General features: G+C 43.0%; 1 protein-coding gene across 3 annotated transcripts in view; it reads left to right on the forward strand.

Annotated features, from left to right (window-relative positions):
• The first annotated feature begins 11,939 nt into the window (after positions 1-11,939).
• Positions 11,940-16,895, forward strand: part of LOC103026144 (mucin-2-like) — a 36,758-nt gene continuing 31,802 nt past the window's right edge. For 2 of the 3 annotated variants that reach the window (XM_049474421.1, XM_049474420.1), the window contains exons 1-5: positions 11,942-12,076; positions 13,653-13,914; positions 14,425-14,539; positions 15,929-16,019; positions 16,555-16,673. In XM_049474421.1, the coding sequence (XP_049330378.1) occupies positions 12,001-12,076; positions 13,653-13,914; positions 14,425-14,539; positions 15,929-16,019; positions 16,555-16,673 (663 nt within the window). In that variant the 5' untranslated portion in view covers positions 11,942-12,000. Of the gene's footprint in view, positions 12,077-13,652; positions 13,915-14,424; positions 14,540-15,928; positions 16,020-16,554; positions 16,674-16,895 lie in introns of all 3 variants that reach the window. The other variant, XM_049474422.1, reaches the window with a different exon arrangement.

A 16,895-nucleotide genomic window follows, 5' to 3' on the forward strand; every position in this document is an offset into this window, starting at 1 on the left:
TGTGACAATTATGCATGATGCTGACTCTATATATGTTTTGCAGCCCTACTAGTTGTCATGTATTCCTTTTAAATTCCAATTGTCAGCTATTCTGTTTAGGAGACTAAAAAATCAGTAAAGAGATAGCTGCAGATATATGACCAAAAGAGATGAGATTATTCTGGTAAACGTCTACAGCACTGAACATTACTAAACATTCAGAATTTCCCATTTTTCATTTTTATATTATATTTGATACGATTCATTCAAGTTCAAGTTATTGTTGAATTAACATGAGCTCCATGTGATGTAAACTTTTGAAGTCTATAGCTATTATGTTTTTGAAGCCTTTTTTTGAGCCCAGGCTATTTACCTTACTGTTAGATTAGTTTATGCAAAACTGCATAGTTACAGAGCAAAGAGTGCATATGGCATTGCTACAAGGAACTTGTAGTACAAGGTAATGACTAGTGTTTAGTGATTGGGACATTTGTGCTGTGAGGGTCAGCAAATATTTGCTGTCGCAACTTTACAAAGTCACAGTAAAGCCTTTGTTGTTGGTGTGGAGCCAGTCTGATCCTGTGGCTCCAGAATTAGAATACGCTCTGGAATAGCCCTCAATAACTATGTGTAAATGAGATGCGTCACTGCGGGGACTGTCCTCAGGAGGAGAGGACCAGGATATGGCCACTACTAAGTCATTAATGATACTTTAATTATACTTCTGTTTCCTAGACAAAGACAGATGGTACCCAGAGGACAGTGACGCACCCACATGCCTACAGCCTACAAGAGGATGTTAAAATCTTACCCAAGATATGACACACAGATGTCACACACAGATATTCATTCGAGCTGTCACACAAAAAAAAACAACTGATATCTCCATAATGTAACGTGTATCTCACTTCTTTATGTAATTTTAACCTGCAAAAAAATCACCATTGACATTTTTTAAGTTGTGTATTTTGTTTTCCTGTAAAGTTTTTTTTTTGTTGTTGTTTTTTTAAGGACTTTTTGTGGATGTCATCAGAGGTATACTGGTCTATGTACTTACAAATACAGGGGTTGCAGATCAGTTTCAGACTTTTGCTGAGCAGAAAGTAACTGTGGGAAGGAATCTAATGCTGACTTTTTTATCATTATTATCAAATAAAAAGGAACCTTTTGTGTACCTTAATTTTATACCATGCTGCAATTTACACATTGTACAATATAATTCAACACTTTGGTAATGTTTTATCATACAGCTCGTGTTTTAAAGTGTAAGTTCCCATAGCTTATGATGTAATTTCTCTACATACAAAATACTTACTGGGTCTTACTGGTAATTAAATGTCGGTACAAATAAAGAAATGTGGACAACAAGGAATGCATAAAGAGGGCAAATACAATACAAAACAACAACAACAACCAGAGACAAGAGAGTAAGCATTGGGTAACTATGACATTGATATTCAATTTGCCAAACACTTATGTTGTAATTTTCTTGTATGTGTTTTATTTGCAGCTCTGGAAAAAATAAGAGACCACTTAAAAATATATAAGTTTCTTTGTTTGTTTCCTAATTAAAGACCTTTGGAATACAATCAAGAGTAAGATGGATGTTCACAAGCCATCAAACCAAGCTGAACTGCTTGACTTTTTGCATCAGGAGTGGTATAAAGTTATCCAAAAGCAGTGTGTAAGACTGGTGGAGGAGAACATGCCAAGATGCATTAACACTGTGATTAAAAACCAGGGTTATTGCACCAAATATTGATTTCTGAAATCTTAAAACTGAATGGATATTAACTTGTTTTCTTTGCATTATTTGACGCGTGAAAGCTATGCATCTTTTTTTTTTTTTTTTTCAGCCATTTCTCATTTTCTGCAAATAAATGCTCTAAATGTCAATATTTTATTTGGAATTTGGGAGAAAAGTTGTCCGTAGTTTATAGAATAAAACATTGTTCATTTTACTTAAACATATACCTATAAATAGCAAAACCACAGAAACTGATTGAGAAGAGCTGTATATAATTTAAAAAATATTTTTGCTCTTTGTGTATGACAGTTAGGTTGGTTTGACTCCAGTCGCACTGCAGGGATTTATTATTATTATTGTTATATATATTGTTCCACTCTGCGGATGAAGGGGCGTCGTCCTGGTCTTATGTATGCCCAAGATGCGGCAGACCTCCGCCATGACCTCCGACTCGAAGTTCCTCCCCTGGTCGCTATGCAGCTCCTCCGGAACCCCGAATCTGCAGAAGAACTCCCGCACCAGGACATCCGCAGTAGTGACCGCCCCTTGGTCATAAAATAGACTTCGTAAAATAGTCCATCGCCACTAAGACATAGCGGTTCCCAGAGTCTGTCACCGGGAAGGGGCCCAACACATCCACGGCCACCCGCTCCATCGGGCCGCCGCACTGATAGGGGTGAAGTGGGGCGCGGGGCGCCCTCGCGGGGCCTTTCTTGGCGGCGCACACGTCACAGCAGTGCACGAAGAGCTCCACATCAGCCCTGCACCCAGGCCAATAGAAGCGTTGTCTCAGGCGCTTCAGGGTTTTGGTAACGCCAAAGTGCCTAGCCCCAGGCGACCCATGGACTCCCCGCTACCGGCGCCGGTCCGCCACTAGCATTTTGGCGGCCGCCTCGGAAGGTTGACGGCTGAAACGGGTTCTCAGCGCCCGCGTCAAGTCAGACAGCTCGCAGCGGCACTCCGCGGGGAGCTCGATCAGCACCCTCAGTGCGTCTCCCTGCAGCGCCAGACAGAGGTTGGCCGCCGTCTCAGCATCCGTCCAGGCCGCACGGCCCGCCACAATCTCCAGCTGGGCTTCGAAGGCCGTCCAGTCAGCGCTGCCGTCATAGAAAGACAGGCGGGGATGAGCTGTCAAGCTCGCCGTCAGCGCGCCGTCCACTCTGGGAGCCGGCGCCACCGACTCCACGCCGTCCTCGCGCCATCCGTTCCGCGGGCTCGACCGTCGGACAGCCTGCTGGCGCCGTCCGGTCTGGGTCCACTCCGCTGGTGAGTCTTGCCCCTCGTCCGCTGGTCCGCCATTTTCCTCTTCAGAGATGGTGCCCACCACTCTGCATAACCCCACCTAAAAGGGAGGCCCCACACCTGACATCCACTCACACACAGGCACACAGAGGCGGGCACACAGAGACAGGTACACAGCAGCCACACACACACACACAGACGCCACAATATTGTGGCGTCTGTGTGTGTGTGTGTGTGTGTGCCAGTTTTTAGCGTGCCTGTGGGGGCGGGGTATGGTAATCCGGGGCCAGCGGGGCATTATGGGGGTATGTTTTGGGTGGGTTAAGGGGACCTACCATCTTTGTGTTGGATAGCTGGGTTGGTGGCCTCAGGGCTGTTTGAGCTGTGTGGCAGTTGGGTTTCGCTCTCCTAGCCTTGTTAAAGGCTATAAGTGAGTGGCAAGCCTGTTAATAAAGAGCTGTTGAGTACTTGAAATGAGTCTCACGAGTCCTCCTTCCTCTTCCACGCCACATTTGGTGTCAGAAGCGGCCCTGCTGGATGATATGGAGCTGCTGGCAGGGGAAATCGAACGGCTGAAGAGGATAACGGCGGACCAGCGGACGAGGGGCAAGACTCACCAGCGGAGTGGACCCAGACCGGACGGCGCCAGCAGGCTGTCCGAAGGTCGAGCCCGCGGAACGGATGGCGCGAGGACGGCGGCGCCGGCTCCCAGAGTGGACGGCGCGATGACGTCACGCCGGCTCGCGGAGCGGATGGCGGGGAGTCGGTGGCGCCGGCTCCCAGAGTGGACGGCGCGCTGATGGCGAGCTTGACGGCTCATCCCCGCCTGTCATTCTATGATGGCAGCGCTGACTGGACGGCCTTCGAAGCCCAGCTGGAGATCGTGGCGGGCCGTGCGGGCTGGACGGATGCTGAGACGGCGGCCAACCTCTGTCTGGCGCTGCAGGGAGACGCACTGAGGGTGCTGATCGAGCTTCCCGCGGAGTGCCGCTGCGAGCTGTCTGACTTGACGCGGGCGCTGAGAACCGTCAACCTTCCGAGGCGGCCGCCAAAATGCTGGTGGCGGACCGGCGCCAGCAGCGAGGAGAGACTTTGGGCGTGCTGGCATCTGAGATGGCTCTGCTAACCCGCCAACCCGCCAACCCTGCATTTCCGCGAGCGGCTCAGAGAAGTCTCATGCTGGATAATTTCCTGCGCGCCCTAGAGCCAGACGAGCTGCGCAAACATGTGAGACTGGCCGACCCACAGACCCTGGAGGCCGCGGTGGAGGTGGCTGAGCGGTCCGAACTCATCCTGTCCAGCCATCCGGAACTGTGGGGGGCGTCGCCTGGAGCCCATGATCCACCGAGATGGGGGCGGAGCCGGCCTGAGGCGCAACTGGAGTGCTGGCATTGCGGGGGGCGTGGCCACAAGCGAGCGCAGTGCGGCCGGCCGGGAAACGGAGCCGGGACCACCAAGTGAGGGTTACGGTGGCCCCAGGGATTCTAGGCTTACCCTCGGAACCTGATCACGGAGCTGTCGGACCCGGCGGCTATTTTCTGAAGTGCACGCTGAATGGAGTGACGGTGGATGCGCTGGTGGACACGGGCTCGTCAGTGTCGCTGATAAAGCCTGAGCTCGCGAGGAGTGTGGCAGGCGAGTTTATGGTGGACTACAGCCGGCGCATCACGCTCTCTTCAGTCACCGGAGATCCTATCGCTCTCCTGGGATTAACGGAGCTGACAATTGATGTTGGCAAGGGCCCCTTTCAGCAGGAGTTCTGGGTTGGGCACATCAATGATCCATGCATTCTGGGCAAGGACCTGCTCGCACGCGTTGGAGCCGTCATTGATTGTGCACGGGGCTCGGTTCTGGTGACTGGACTCCCCGTAGAGGAACATGACGAGTGCGGGGTAAGTGAGCCGTCGGGGGGGGTGCGTGTGATTCGGTGCACGTTATGTTCGAGGGTCCGTTAGATGTGGGGTTAGTTATCGATCTGATAGAAGAGATGCTGGAGCGCAGTTGTGTGGGCTTATCAGAGCCCCAACAACTACGCTTACGCGACCTGATTGAGCGTTTTCGCGCTAGCTTCGCTGTGTCTGAGCGTGAGTGTACTAGGACTAGCCTGGCGTTTCATTCTATAAACACCGGTGACGCCCAGCCCATCAGGCTGAGACCGCACCGTCTGGCATTAGCGAAACGCGTAGCGGCTGAGCAGTTAGTCCGTGATATGGCGAGTGCGGGCGTTATTGAGCCTTCGAGCAGCCCGTGGTCGGCCCCGGTGGTCCTTGCAAAAAAGAAGGACGGGAACTGGCGTTTTTGCGTTGACAACCCGGCGAAGTGTAACCTGCTGAGGCAGCGCTTGAATTTTCTGGGCCATGTAGTGAGCGGTGCTGGTGTGGAAACCGACCCTAAAAAGACGGAGGCTGTCCGTGACTGGCCTGTCCCACGTAACGCGAAAATGGTTCGTAGTTTCGTGGGGCTCGCATCGTATTACAGGCGGTTTATCAGGGGGTTCGCGGACGTGGCGGCGCCGCTTCACAATTTAACTAGACCGGGTGTGACATTCCGCTGGTCTGACGAGGCAGAGCGAGCGTTCGAGGAGCTAAAAAGCCGTCTATGCAATGCTCCAGTTCTAGCGTATCCGAATATGTCGGGGAGTTTCATTGTGGATACTGATGCGAGCGACCGTGGCCTCGGAGCGGTCATGTCACAGGTTCAGGATGGCTCAGAGCGCGTGATAGCGTACTATAGCCGCCGCCTGGACAAGGCGGAGCGTAACTATTGCGTAACGCGCCGGGAGCTACTCGCGGTGGTCGAGAGCCTTAAGCATTTCCGACCGTATGTGTATGGGGTCCCATTTCTGCTGCGCACCGACCACGCCTCGCTACAGTGGCTCATGCGTTTCCGCGAGCCCGAGGGCCAGCTTGCGCGCTGTATATCTAGACTCCAGGAGTTTAGCTTCGAGGTTGTGCACCGACCGGGCCGTAGCCATGGTACGCTTTGTCTCGCCGGCCGTGTGCGGCCATTGACTGTAAGCATTGCGCTCGTGCGGAGGAGAAATCCGCTGAGACTGCTCGTTGCGCTGCAGTCTCAGCGGATGTGGCCGGCAGTGTAGCGGTGGCCCAGGTGTCCGTAGAACAGATCCGAGATGCGCAACGGGCGGATCGCGACTTAATGTGGGCATTACAAGCGCTCGAGGTGAATGTCGCGCCGTCGTGGGAGGAGGTGGTGCCGTTGGGTCCGGTCGCTAAAGCGCTGCGCTCCAACTGGGCTAGCTTTAGCTTATCTGATGGCGTGCTGTGTCATACCTGGGAGGATCCGGCGAATGGGCGGCGCGTGTTTCAGGTGGTGATACCGCGGGCGTTTAGGGATTCGGTCCTACGGGGAGTCCATGGGTCGCCTGGGGCTGGGCACTTTGGCGTTACCAAAACCCTGAAGCGCCTGAGACAACGCTTCTATTGGCCTGGGTGCAGGGCTGATGTGGAGCTCTTCGTGCACTGCTGTGACGTGTGCGCCGCTAAGAAAGGCCCCGCGAGGGTGCCCCGCGCCCCACTTCACCCCTATCAGTGCGGCGGCCCGATGGAGTGGGTGGCCGTGGATGTGTTGGGCCCCTTCCCGGTGATGGACTCTGGGAACCGCTATGTCTTAGTGGCGATGGACTATTTTACGAAGTGGCCGGAGGCCTACGCGGTGCCGGACCAAGGGGCGGTCACTACTGCGGATGTCCTGGTGCGGGAGTTCTTCTGCAGATTCAGGGTTCCGGAGGAGCTGCATAGCAACCAGGGGAGGAACTTCGAGTCGGAGGTCATGGCGGAGGTCTGCCGCATCTTGGGCATACATAAGACCAGGACGACGCCCCTTAATCCGCAGAGTGACGGGCTGGTGGAGCGGTTTAACCGCACGCTGGCAGCGCAGTTGGCCATGGTGTCGAGCAAAGGCCAGCGTGACTGGGACAAACATCTACCGCTTGTGCTGCTGGCCTGCCGCTCGGCCGTGCAGGAGACGACAGGGTTCACGCCGGCCCTGCTTATGTTTGGTCGCGAGCTGAGGACGCCGGTGGCTCTGGCTTTCGGGGCGCCTCCTGATGGGGGCGAGCACGCTACGGACGCGCCCTCTTTCGTTTCGCATCTCCTGTCCTCACTGGATTTAGCGCACGGTCTCGCGCGCTCGAACCAGTCTGCTGCCGGACGGAAGCAGAAACGCGCGTATGATACGCGCTGCTTTGGGGAGCCTTTATCTGTGGGGGCGAGGGCTTGGCTGTACAACCCTCAGCGTAAAAAGGGACTGTGCCCGAAGCTTCAGTCGGCATGGGTGGGTACGTGTGTGTGTGTGTGTGTGTGCCAGTTTTTAGCGTGCCTGTGGGGGCGGGGTATGGTAATCCAGGGCCAGCGGGGCATTATGGGGGTATGTTTTGGGTGGGTTAAGGGGACCTACCATCTTTGTGTTGGATAGCTGGGTTGGTGGCCTCAGGGCTGTTTGAGCTGTGTGGCAGTTGGGTTTCGCTCTCCTAGCCTTGTTAAAGGCTATAAGTGAGTGGCAAGCATGTTAATAAAGAGCTGTTGAGCACTTGCAATGAGTCTTACGAGTCCTCCTTCCTCTTCCACGCCACAATATTTTAATAATAAAAAAAGCCAGACTGTCAAAAATACATGTATTTAGGTGTTTTTTTATTAACAGACAAAACAATGAGAAATAAGGCGAGATAAAATCAACCTTATATGTGAGTCACTCTTTCCGGCCATAGCAGCAAGAGGGTGGGGGCAAATCAACTGCAGTTTTCACAATACCATGAAAAAAACACGTTTACAGGTTCCTGAATGTGACACACATTTGTGACATCTGTACCATGACGGTTTAGAATAAATACACATATCATTATATCTTAGTGCTGAGCCTTATTCCGTCTCAAGTACAGCCAAATGTAGTCTGTATTTGATTGTAAACCTGTGAATATGTTTCTATAGAACGAGTTAAGTTAAATTACTTATGTCCAAACTAAAAACAACGATTAACATTTACCAATACTATAATTAGATGCTCAGAAAAGACGTCTAAAATTACTTGAATGATCACTGACTAGACCAGTGCCCAAGGGGATCTGACTGCCAGGGCTCACTAGTTATAGACAGATAAAAGCTCTAGGTCCTGATGCAGACAAGTTCCACTACCCATTACACTACCATCACCATGCTTTACAGTTAATTTCAGTTCAAAATATTCAGCCCAGGACACATTCATTCTTAGTATCATATGCATTTTTAGTAAGACCTTTTTTCTTTTTTTTGTTGTCCTTGTCAGTCAGACCCATTCTTGTCCAATATTTGTTGAGTCATTGTTCACTGATCTTAGCTATGGGAAAAAGGAACTGGAGAGGTTAAGAGGCTACTCCTTGTCACATCCTGGATGATTTGTATCAAGTCAGGTCACCATGATTATGTTTATCTCACAGTGATTAAAAAAAAATTTTATCTTTTGGAATGGCCTACGCCTAGTCCCAAAAGGCTTCAAAAATACAGCATAGAACAGAGACAACAATTTGAAATCAAAATAGAGTTATAGCATGTTATAAGGCCCTATCCAGATGGGATTAGTTTCTCAGAAGGACATCTGTGAAAAACATTTCACACTGATAAAACTTTTGCATCCGGACTGCAATTAAAAAAACAGGAGGACCAGTGACTTTTTTGGATTTCTCGGTCACATTGCATCATGTTCAATAGCTCCTCCATTTCCACTCGCTGTTACGCCCCCAAAGTGTAACTATGGTGCGTGGCAGCAATTTCTTTTAAATAGCTATTTTATTAAATGTGAGGTGACGAAATTTAGAGATGTCCTTTCAGACGGGACTAAAATTTTCATTAGACCACAGAGTTTAGCGAAAAATAGTAGGTAATACAGTAACCTGTAATTTTGGATGTCTGAGAAATGTCTGAGAAAAGATGTAAATGGTCTTTCCGGACAGGAATAAAATCACAGAGGACCCCCAATAAAAGAGAAAACTACCCCAGAACCCACTGGGCTATATAGGTTAGATATTTTAAGGGGGTTGGGGAATTATAAGCAAATTTTATATCACATCATTGTTTTTTTAATGACAATGGCTTATTGGACGTTAATTTTTAACTTTCAAGGAAATCATTTTTAGAGAAGTTAAAAAACTGCAAACACTCTTGGAATATCTTTGTTCTCTTTGAGATTGTGAAGATCTTTGTTTAATCTTTCTATTTGTCTTCATTATCAGTGATGATATGGTGTATTTCCTCACTCTTATGATGAACACATTTATGGTCAGATCCTCTTTCTGAAATAGTTTTATGACCATCAATAACATACTGTAAACGATGATCTCTAAAGCAAGCAATGGAAAGTAATAAAGTCATTTGAGCAATACTGAGCATTTGAGTAATCCATACACATGTCTGTATACAAAAACAAACTATATCTCTCATTGCAGCTTTTTGGAAAAAGGTAATGTGCCATCATCAACCAGGAAGGTTCTATTTCTAGCAGTGATTTAGTATAATTTTAATAATAAAACAAAATTGCACTCCAGCATGGAATTACTAGAGAAAAAATCTGACCTCAACTTTTTCACCTAACCTTAACTGAGCATTCTTTCCACTTACTGAACACAAAACTGAAAGCGGACAAATGAATAAATACTGCAGAAATTGCCTGATACATAGCACACAGGAAACTCAGCATCTGGTTATGTCCATGGGTTCAGGCAATAATTGATAGAATTATAATATGAGCGTAATTTCCAAATAGTTAAAGCAATTATTTTGACTCAGTTATTTTTATTTAACTCTTTTTGTTAGTTTTCCAGACAGGTATTAAGCCTAATCCTTGACCACATATCTTTTTCAAAAGAGAATCTTTATTCAAAGTGCTGTAAAGTCCAGGCCTTGGGTTAATTTCTGGGAAACTGCCCAACAACTACACATCTTGTTTTATTTCAGATTCACTGAGGTGGTGTTCAGAGGCTGTATTATAAAGATTTCAATGTCTCTAAAGGTGTTAGAGACTAATCCTTTTACTTTACCCAAGCAAGATTACCCTTCACCCCACTCCCCACAGTCCTGCATTCACATTGCGCTTAATGTTCCGGGTCCAAGCATGCTTACATCATCAAGATGTGCATTTTTTGTTGAAGAAAATAATCTGGGTCACATTCTTGATTTGGACTGTGCATATGCCGAACATCACACAGAAAGAGGCCAATTTCCGAATATTGATAATAAATTCAAAATTGAGTCAAGTGAAATCAGGGAGCCGTTCATTCATGTTTTTTTTTCTTATTGTGATTAGGTGACATGGATGAACATACCTTCACACAGCTATGATGCATCCTGGATTTTCAGTATGTGTCTTCAACTTCAAGTCAAAATGACACACAAAGGGTTTTTCATATCTGTGACACATATGTTACCATGGGATCTTATAGGTTAAATTATCAAGTGAGAGATAATCTTGATGTACCATTCATATCATCTATTGTGAAAACACCCTAACACCCTGTGTTTCTGTCATAAGACAATATGTAAAGTGAATAGTGTTTTTGTTTTGAAACAAATTCAGAAACAATGTACACCCTTAAAAAAGTATGTCAGATTTATTGTCTATGTAAATGCTAAAATAAGCACTTCATAGCTGTCTGCATCAAGTCAGGTGGAGCAAATAGAATAATAAAATAATTAAAATAGTCAATATAATAAAAAAAACATACCTCCAGATTTGTTTTTGGTCTAAGGTTTCTCAAACACTTCAATATTCTTAACAAAGATATTCATTCAGCTTGAGCTCTTCCTTTAAACGATGACTGCTATGATGAGTGTAATTTAACAAGCAATGACAAGCAAAAAATCAAACCTATGAGGATTTCATTTATTTAGAACTCTAAACTGTTAGGATCCATGGTGAATCCCAAGCTCTCTGTGAAATGCTTGATCAGTTGCAGATAAGAAGGTTGCTGACTTCCTGGGATAATTAGATTATTTTTTCCCTGAGTTCCATGGGGTTGTGGGGTGAGGCAGGCTAAGTTTGGGTAAAAATCTTTCATAAAAAATTATTGTAATATTGCTAACACTTTATTTTGATGGTCTCCATGTAGAACACATAAGGAATAATGTAGTAACTTAAAACCAAAATACATTTATGTAGCTTTTATCTGAGGTGCTGTTAACTTGTGGTTTCTAAAGCTGGTAACTGACAACACAACTGATGCTCTATAGCACATTAAGAGAGGAAGAACTTCAGTTATTAATTATTGACAAGTTCAGCACAGCTGTTATCTGAAAGCCATGCCAGGTGACTATACCTCAAACTCAAAAATATAAAACATATTCTGCTGTGTTTAACACATTTGTTAACTAAATACATGGACTTTAGTATTAATCTGCAATGTATAGAATTTTTAAGTAATAGAAAAACACTGAATAGTGGCCAAAGTGGTGGCCAAACTTTTGACTGGCACTGTATACACAGATATATATCATTCCTCATGTATATTTATAAATTGAAACACTGTTTAATTTAGTGAAGAAAGTGAATAAATAAAGTGATAAAATAATGTTTATGTACTTATAATCTTCTTTCTTCAAATAAAACATTTTATTACAAAAAATACACCGTCAGCATTCAGGAAAAGTGAATTCGTCCACTTTTTCCATATGCTAATGAATGGCCTGATTACTCTCACTTTGCTAAAGGTGCAAACTTAACAGCTCAAAAAACAGGAATATGCCCCTATATTTCAGAAATTGACATGCCTATGCATTCAGACACACACACACACACACACACAGTCACATTCACACACACACACACACACACACGTGCATACCCACACTGGACCATTAAGATACCAGCCTGGTCTTTTTTGTTTGTCATGTCTCAATAAAAGTGGCATAGATTGAGAGTTCCTCCCAGAAAGGCAGGGCAGTCGTGAAGATTGAGCAAGACGCATATAAGGGGGCCGAGAAAGAACAGAGGAAGCAATACCTGCACTTTACCCAAAGGAGTGTGGACAGACCCACCTCCAGCCCATCATGGAGTGGAGACCAACTTCGCTCTGTGTTCTGGTCCTGGCTCTCACCTGGGGCCTCCAGGTGAACGCTATTAGGGGTAAGAGTTGGTGAATGCTATTGAATCATATTGCGGAAAACACATCATGTTTTTGAGATTCTCTTTAAAGGATGTCTCTGTTTATATTTCTGTTATGATTTTTAAAACCAACTCAACATTTACCAATGCAAAGGTTGGGTTACAGTAAGAAAGGTCACCTTATTTGACTCTGGGAGGAAGCTGCAGAGTTACAGTATATGCAGACATTTTTCACTGTGAAAATTAACTGTGTTGTCTGTGATAATCTGTTTCATGTAAGATGTAGTGGTTGGTAGTGGGTGGTGTTAATAACATAACCCATATATGTGCAATGTTTTAACACCAACAAACGATATATAGGGAAGAATCTGTTATGAATGGGTGACATATGTTTAATACTTATATATTGTGTGTCTACAACAATAGCTTAAAAATAATAAGATGTATCTATAATGAGAACAATGTAAAACATATCTTCTGTGAATCTTCATATGAATCTGTGTTCTATTTACTTAACTTACTGAAGTCATTTCTCACAGCTGGGAATGATGTCACGCCCAAGTTAAAAGTATTCCAGTTAAACCCTTTCAGATCATTGTAAACTATTTCATTACATTTCCTACATTAGCTAACATTAGCTAAATACTACGGTTACTACTACATCACTACTACCATATTTAGCTAAAGACTGATAATCATTTATCAGGGACAGGCCTACAGTAGATATAGAGAACGCTAGCCTTGGAAGCCCATATCCTACACCATTTGTGCTTTACCTGCTCATGCACACCTGCTATAATAACGTGTCTATTGCCATATTGTGTTGGCGTGTTAAAGCAGGGAAATCACCAATCTTTGAAAGCATTAGCTGTGTTTGGAATTGCTCCCTATTACAGATTTACTGCACTATATGGTGTGTTATTTATTTTGTATTTCTGTTTGAAATCTCAACAGTATATTTTATTACCTATCAAAATGCATTACGAAATGTAGAGTATAAAGTATACACTGTATACCATAATGCAATTGTGTTAGATGTCCCCAGAGCAGCACAAATTTGCTTGTTCCCTAGTTTGTTCCCTAGACAGTTCACTACATAGAAAATTCACAACAGAGGTCTAATTTCCTGTCTGTTCAGTTGCTAGAAGTTTAAGGTAACAGTTCTACTCATAAGTTCTTCAAATTGTGAGTAGTAAAGTTTGTAAAAAGAAAAGGGAACTAAAGCAGCACTGAACTGCAGCTGACACTATGATGAAATGAACAATATCTGATAGGATCTTTCGGGCATGCACCATCACTGACTTGCGCACTATTTGTCCCTTTTGCAGTTATGAAAATTAAAGTGGTCATGTTTCATTCATAACTTCCTAAAACCACTTGTATTATTTAAAGTAACTGAAAGGAAGCTGGAGTAATGTGGTGTCATTAAAGGGCAAATGAGCTTAAACAAAATATTTAGGGTAAACATGTGTTAGGGTTTAGTCATATGTTCTGAACACATGCAAATTTAAAGATCATGTTTACTATCTGCTGTTGTGCCTTTTTCTCGAATAAAACATTTTTTTTTTTGCTGCATGTTTCTGTTCTGCTTCCTCAGTTCGCCGTAGCAACCATTTGGACAATGTCTGCAGCATGTGGGGGAATTTCCACTTTAAGACCTTTGATGGAGACGTATACCAGTTCCAGGGTATTTGCGAGTACAATCTGGTGTCTCACTGCCACGGGTCCGTGCAGGACTTCTCGGTTCATGTAAAAAGATCAGAGTTCACTGGAGACTCCAAGATCAACAGAGTGTTGGTTACCATTGGGGACATGGCCATCAAGCTCACCAAGAATCTGGTTATGGTCAACGATGATGTGTAAGAGAGCCTGTTTGTACATTTTTGGGGATCATTTTACTTGCATGGCACATAGATGTCTCAAAGATGCTTACCTTACATTAAATTAACATTTAACTGAATATCTATTCAATTCACATAAACTTTCATCTGAAAGGAAATGATTCTCAGTGGAATTTAACCTTATTTATGCATAGCCTTCATTCTAACCTTAACCATAACCTTGAATCAGATCTAAAACCTATCCCTAACCCTAATAAAAAAAATAACTTAAATCTAACTTTGAGCCAAACTTTACAGGGTAAGGCTTATTAACATTTAAGTAAAATTGTTAACTGAGTTTCTACAAGGCATCAAAATCAACCAGTATGACAATTTTTTTGTAAAAAAAGGAATGTGAAAAATGAAAAACGATCATATAATCTTTTTTTCAGGGAAATGTTTAGTTATTCATGTGTTGAAATTTTACTTTTGCTTTTTTAAAAGGTCTTCTGTGTAGAATAACGTCTTCTTTTTTTTTTCTCATTTCAGTGTCAAACTGCCCCACTATGTTGCTGGTGTGCTGCTTGAACAGTATGCCACCTACATTAAGCTCTATGCTAAACTGGGCCTCAGCGTCATGTGGAACAAAGATGATGCCGTCATGGTAATGTTAACATGATGCATTTTTTTTACTAATACACACTAGTATATATACTGTATTATATTAGATTTTAAAAGGATTGTATTATATTAGATTAGATTGCGAATTTTAGACATGGTTAACAGATGCTAAATTAACATTATGGTAGACCAGTAGAGATGAGGCAGGGGAAGCAAGTTTTGTGCAAGTCATCTGAACAAAAACACTTCTTTTGCACAATATATAGAAAGTCTGTTGGTGATTTTGCATTTTAAGTGACCTTTTGCATGCTTTGAGAATATAGCCTTGTAAGGGCAAGCCTTTACCTACAGATTAGGTGTTGGTTATCATTAGAGTCAGTTTAGGACTAGATATATATACTGTGGATATATACTACTAGATATACTAGATATATATAAGTGGATGTTGTCTTAATGCAACTGTACAGGATTTAACAGGATAGGGCAAGAGTAATACATAAAACTGAAAAAAAAAAAAAAAAAAAAAAACATAACACATGAAACAAAAAACCCAGAGAGAGCAAGTCACTGGTGACAGTGGCAAAAAACCTCTACTTATTACTTATTAAACTACTTATTATTAATTATTGTAAAAAATAAAGTAAATTGGGATTTAACAATTTCCCCCTGACTGTGGACTCCATAATATCACTGTCACTTGTGTTTGTGTCAAATTATATATGTACAGTGCAAAATCTGTTTGCAAGTATTAGAAATGTAAATTAATAATTTTAGGTTGGAATGTTCATCCTAAAACTTGCTGGTGTATCTCAAAAGCTTTCAAAGATTTCAGGTTCACCATAATCTGCCACATCGACTTTTTTGTGGATTATAAATTCCTGCTTCAAGTAGATGTTTGAGTATTTTTATGAAGTGGAAATAATAGAAAAGTGGAAAAACTTAGAAATATTTTTTTATATGGACACACAATAAAGCAAGACCACAAAAAAAAAACTTTAGATTTATATACTAGTTTAGACAGTTAATTGTCAATCTACTATGAGTTAGCTCTGCATTCACTTTGGACAGTCAGGTATATATTCTCATTAAAACTTTCTGTGCAGATGAAGGACCCTACTTGTATAAAACTAAATACGTCCCATTGACATCTCCTAAACCTTCCCTGTTTAAACATAGCTAAAACTGTATCCAGAGACATTTAACTGATACAGAGCAAAATTTAATTAAAATTTTATTGTTTTCTTGTAATCGCAACTCTCTTTTTTACCATTACTGTCACACCAGAATGTTTCTTATTTAATGACATTGTGTCATTATCTGAGATTGTTTATAATAATAGGTTTTACTGTTCTGCATGCCACGTTATGCCATGTAAAATACTGTATTTGTAAAACAGCAGAGTGAGTAAAGTTTACTGCGTTTCTGAATGTAGGTGGAACTGGAAGCAAAATATACCAATCAGACCTGTGGACTTTGTGGAGATTTCAATGGCATGGCGATTCTAAATGAGTTCATAAGTGAAGGTGAGCTGCACTGAAAAATGTTGTGTGTTCAGTCCAGTGAGAATCAACCTTCAGGTAATAAATATATAATTTATCCTTATAAGAATATGCAGAAAAATATTACTGTGCAAATGTGCAAGATGACCGTAGGTTATTCATTTCTCAACATTCAGAAGAGATTTTAGAATTTAGTGTTGAGGTCTGTCAATTCATTCAAGGAAATTATTAAATATGTTCTGATATTTTTATGAAAGTGTTTGGGGTTATCTTGTTGTACAATTTTTTCAGTGCCATGTTTATTTCGTAAAAAATATTATTAATAATTAATATTATAATATAATATATATATAAGAATAATTAATATTATTTCAATAATTAAAATACAAATAATATGAGTAAATTAATGTTGCCTTTAGGATTTTTTTTATTTTCAGGAATATCTCCTGAAGAATGAATATCTTCCATGTAATAATTATCCATTTGATTTGGAATTAAATTAGTAAAAATAATTACACAGCATACTGATTACGTCCAAACTGTAATCTGTGCCTCACAGCTCGTGAGATTGGCCCTATCGAGTTTGGCAACAAACACAGGATTCACAACCCCAACAGCCAATGTGAGGACCTGTATGAAGAAGACGAGCCATCCACACCCGGAAAGTGCCAAGCATTTGTAAGTATCGTAGTGCAGCATTCTTTCAGCATACATCAATTCACAACACTAATGATCACTGTCCGTCTGTTATTTTCATGAATCTTGTTTGTTGTTACCAAGCCTAAATAACATTTCTATTTCTATTTCTGTTTTAAACTGATTACGTTAGTTATTTGAAGTTGATGGTTAGCTGATCTTCAGTCATATTAACCTGACTGAGCTAGACCACCAGAATGAAAA

The sequence above is a fragment of the Astyanax mexicanus genome, chromosome 2, assembly GCF_023375975.1.
Source record: "Astyanax mexicanus isolate ESR-SI-001 chromosome 2, AstMex3_surface, whole genome shotgun sequence".
NCBI classification, from domain to species: Eukaryota; Metazoa; Chordata; class Actinopteri; order Characiformes; family Acestrorhamphidae; genus Astyanax; species Astyanax mexicanus.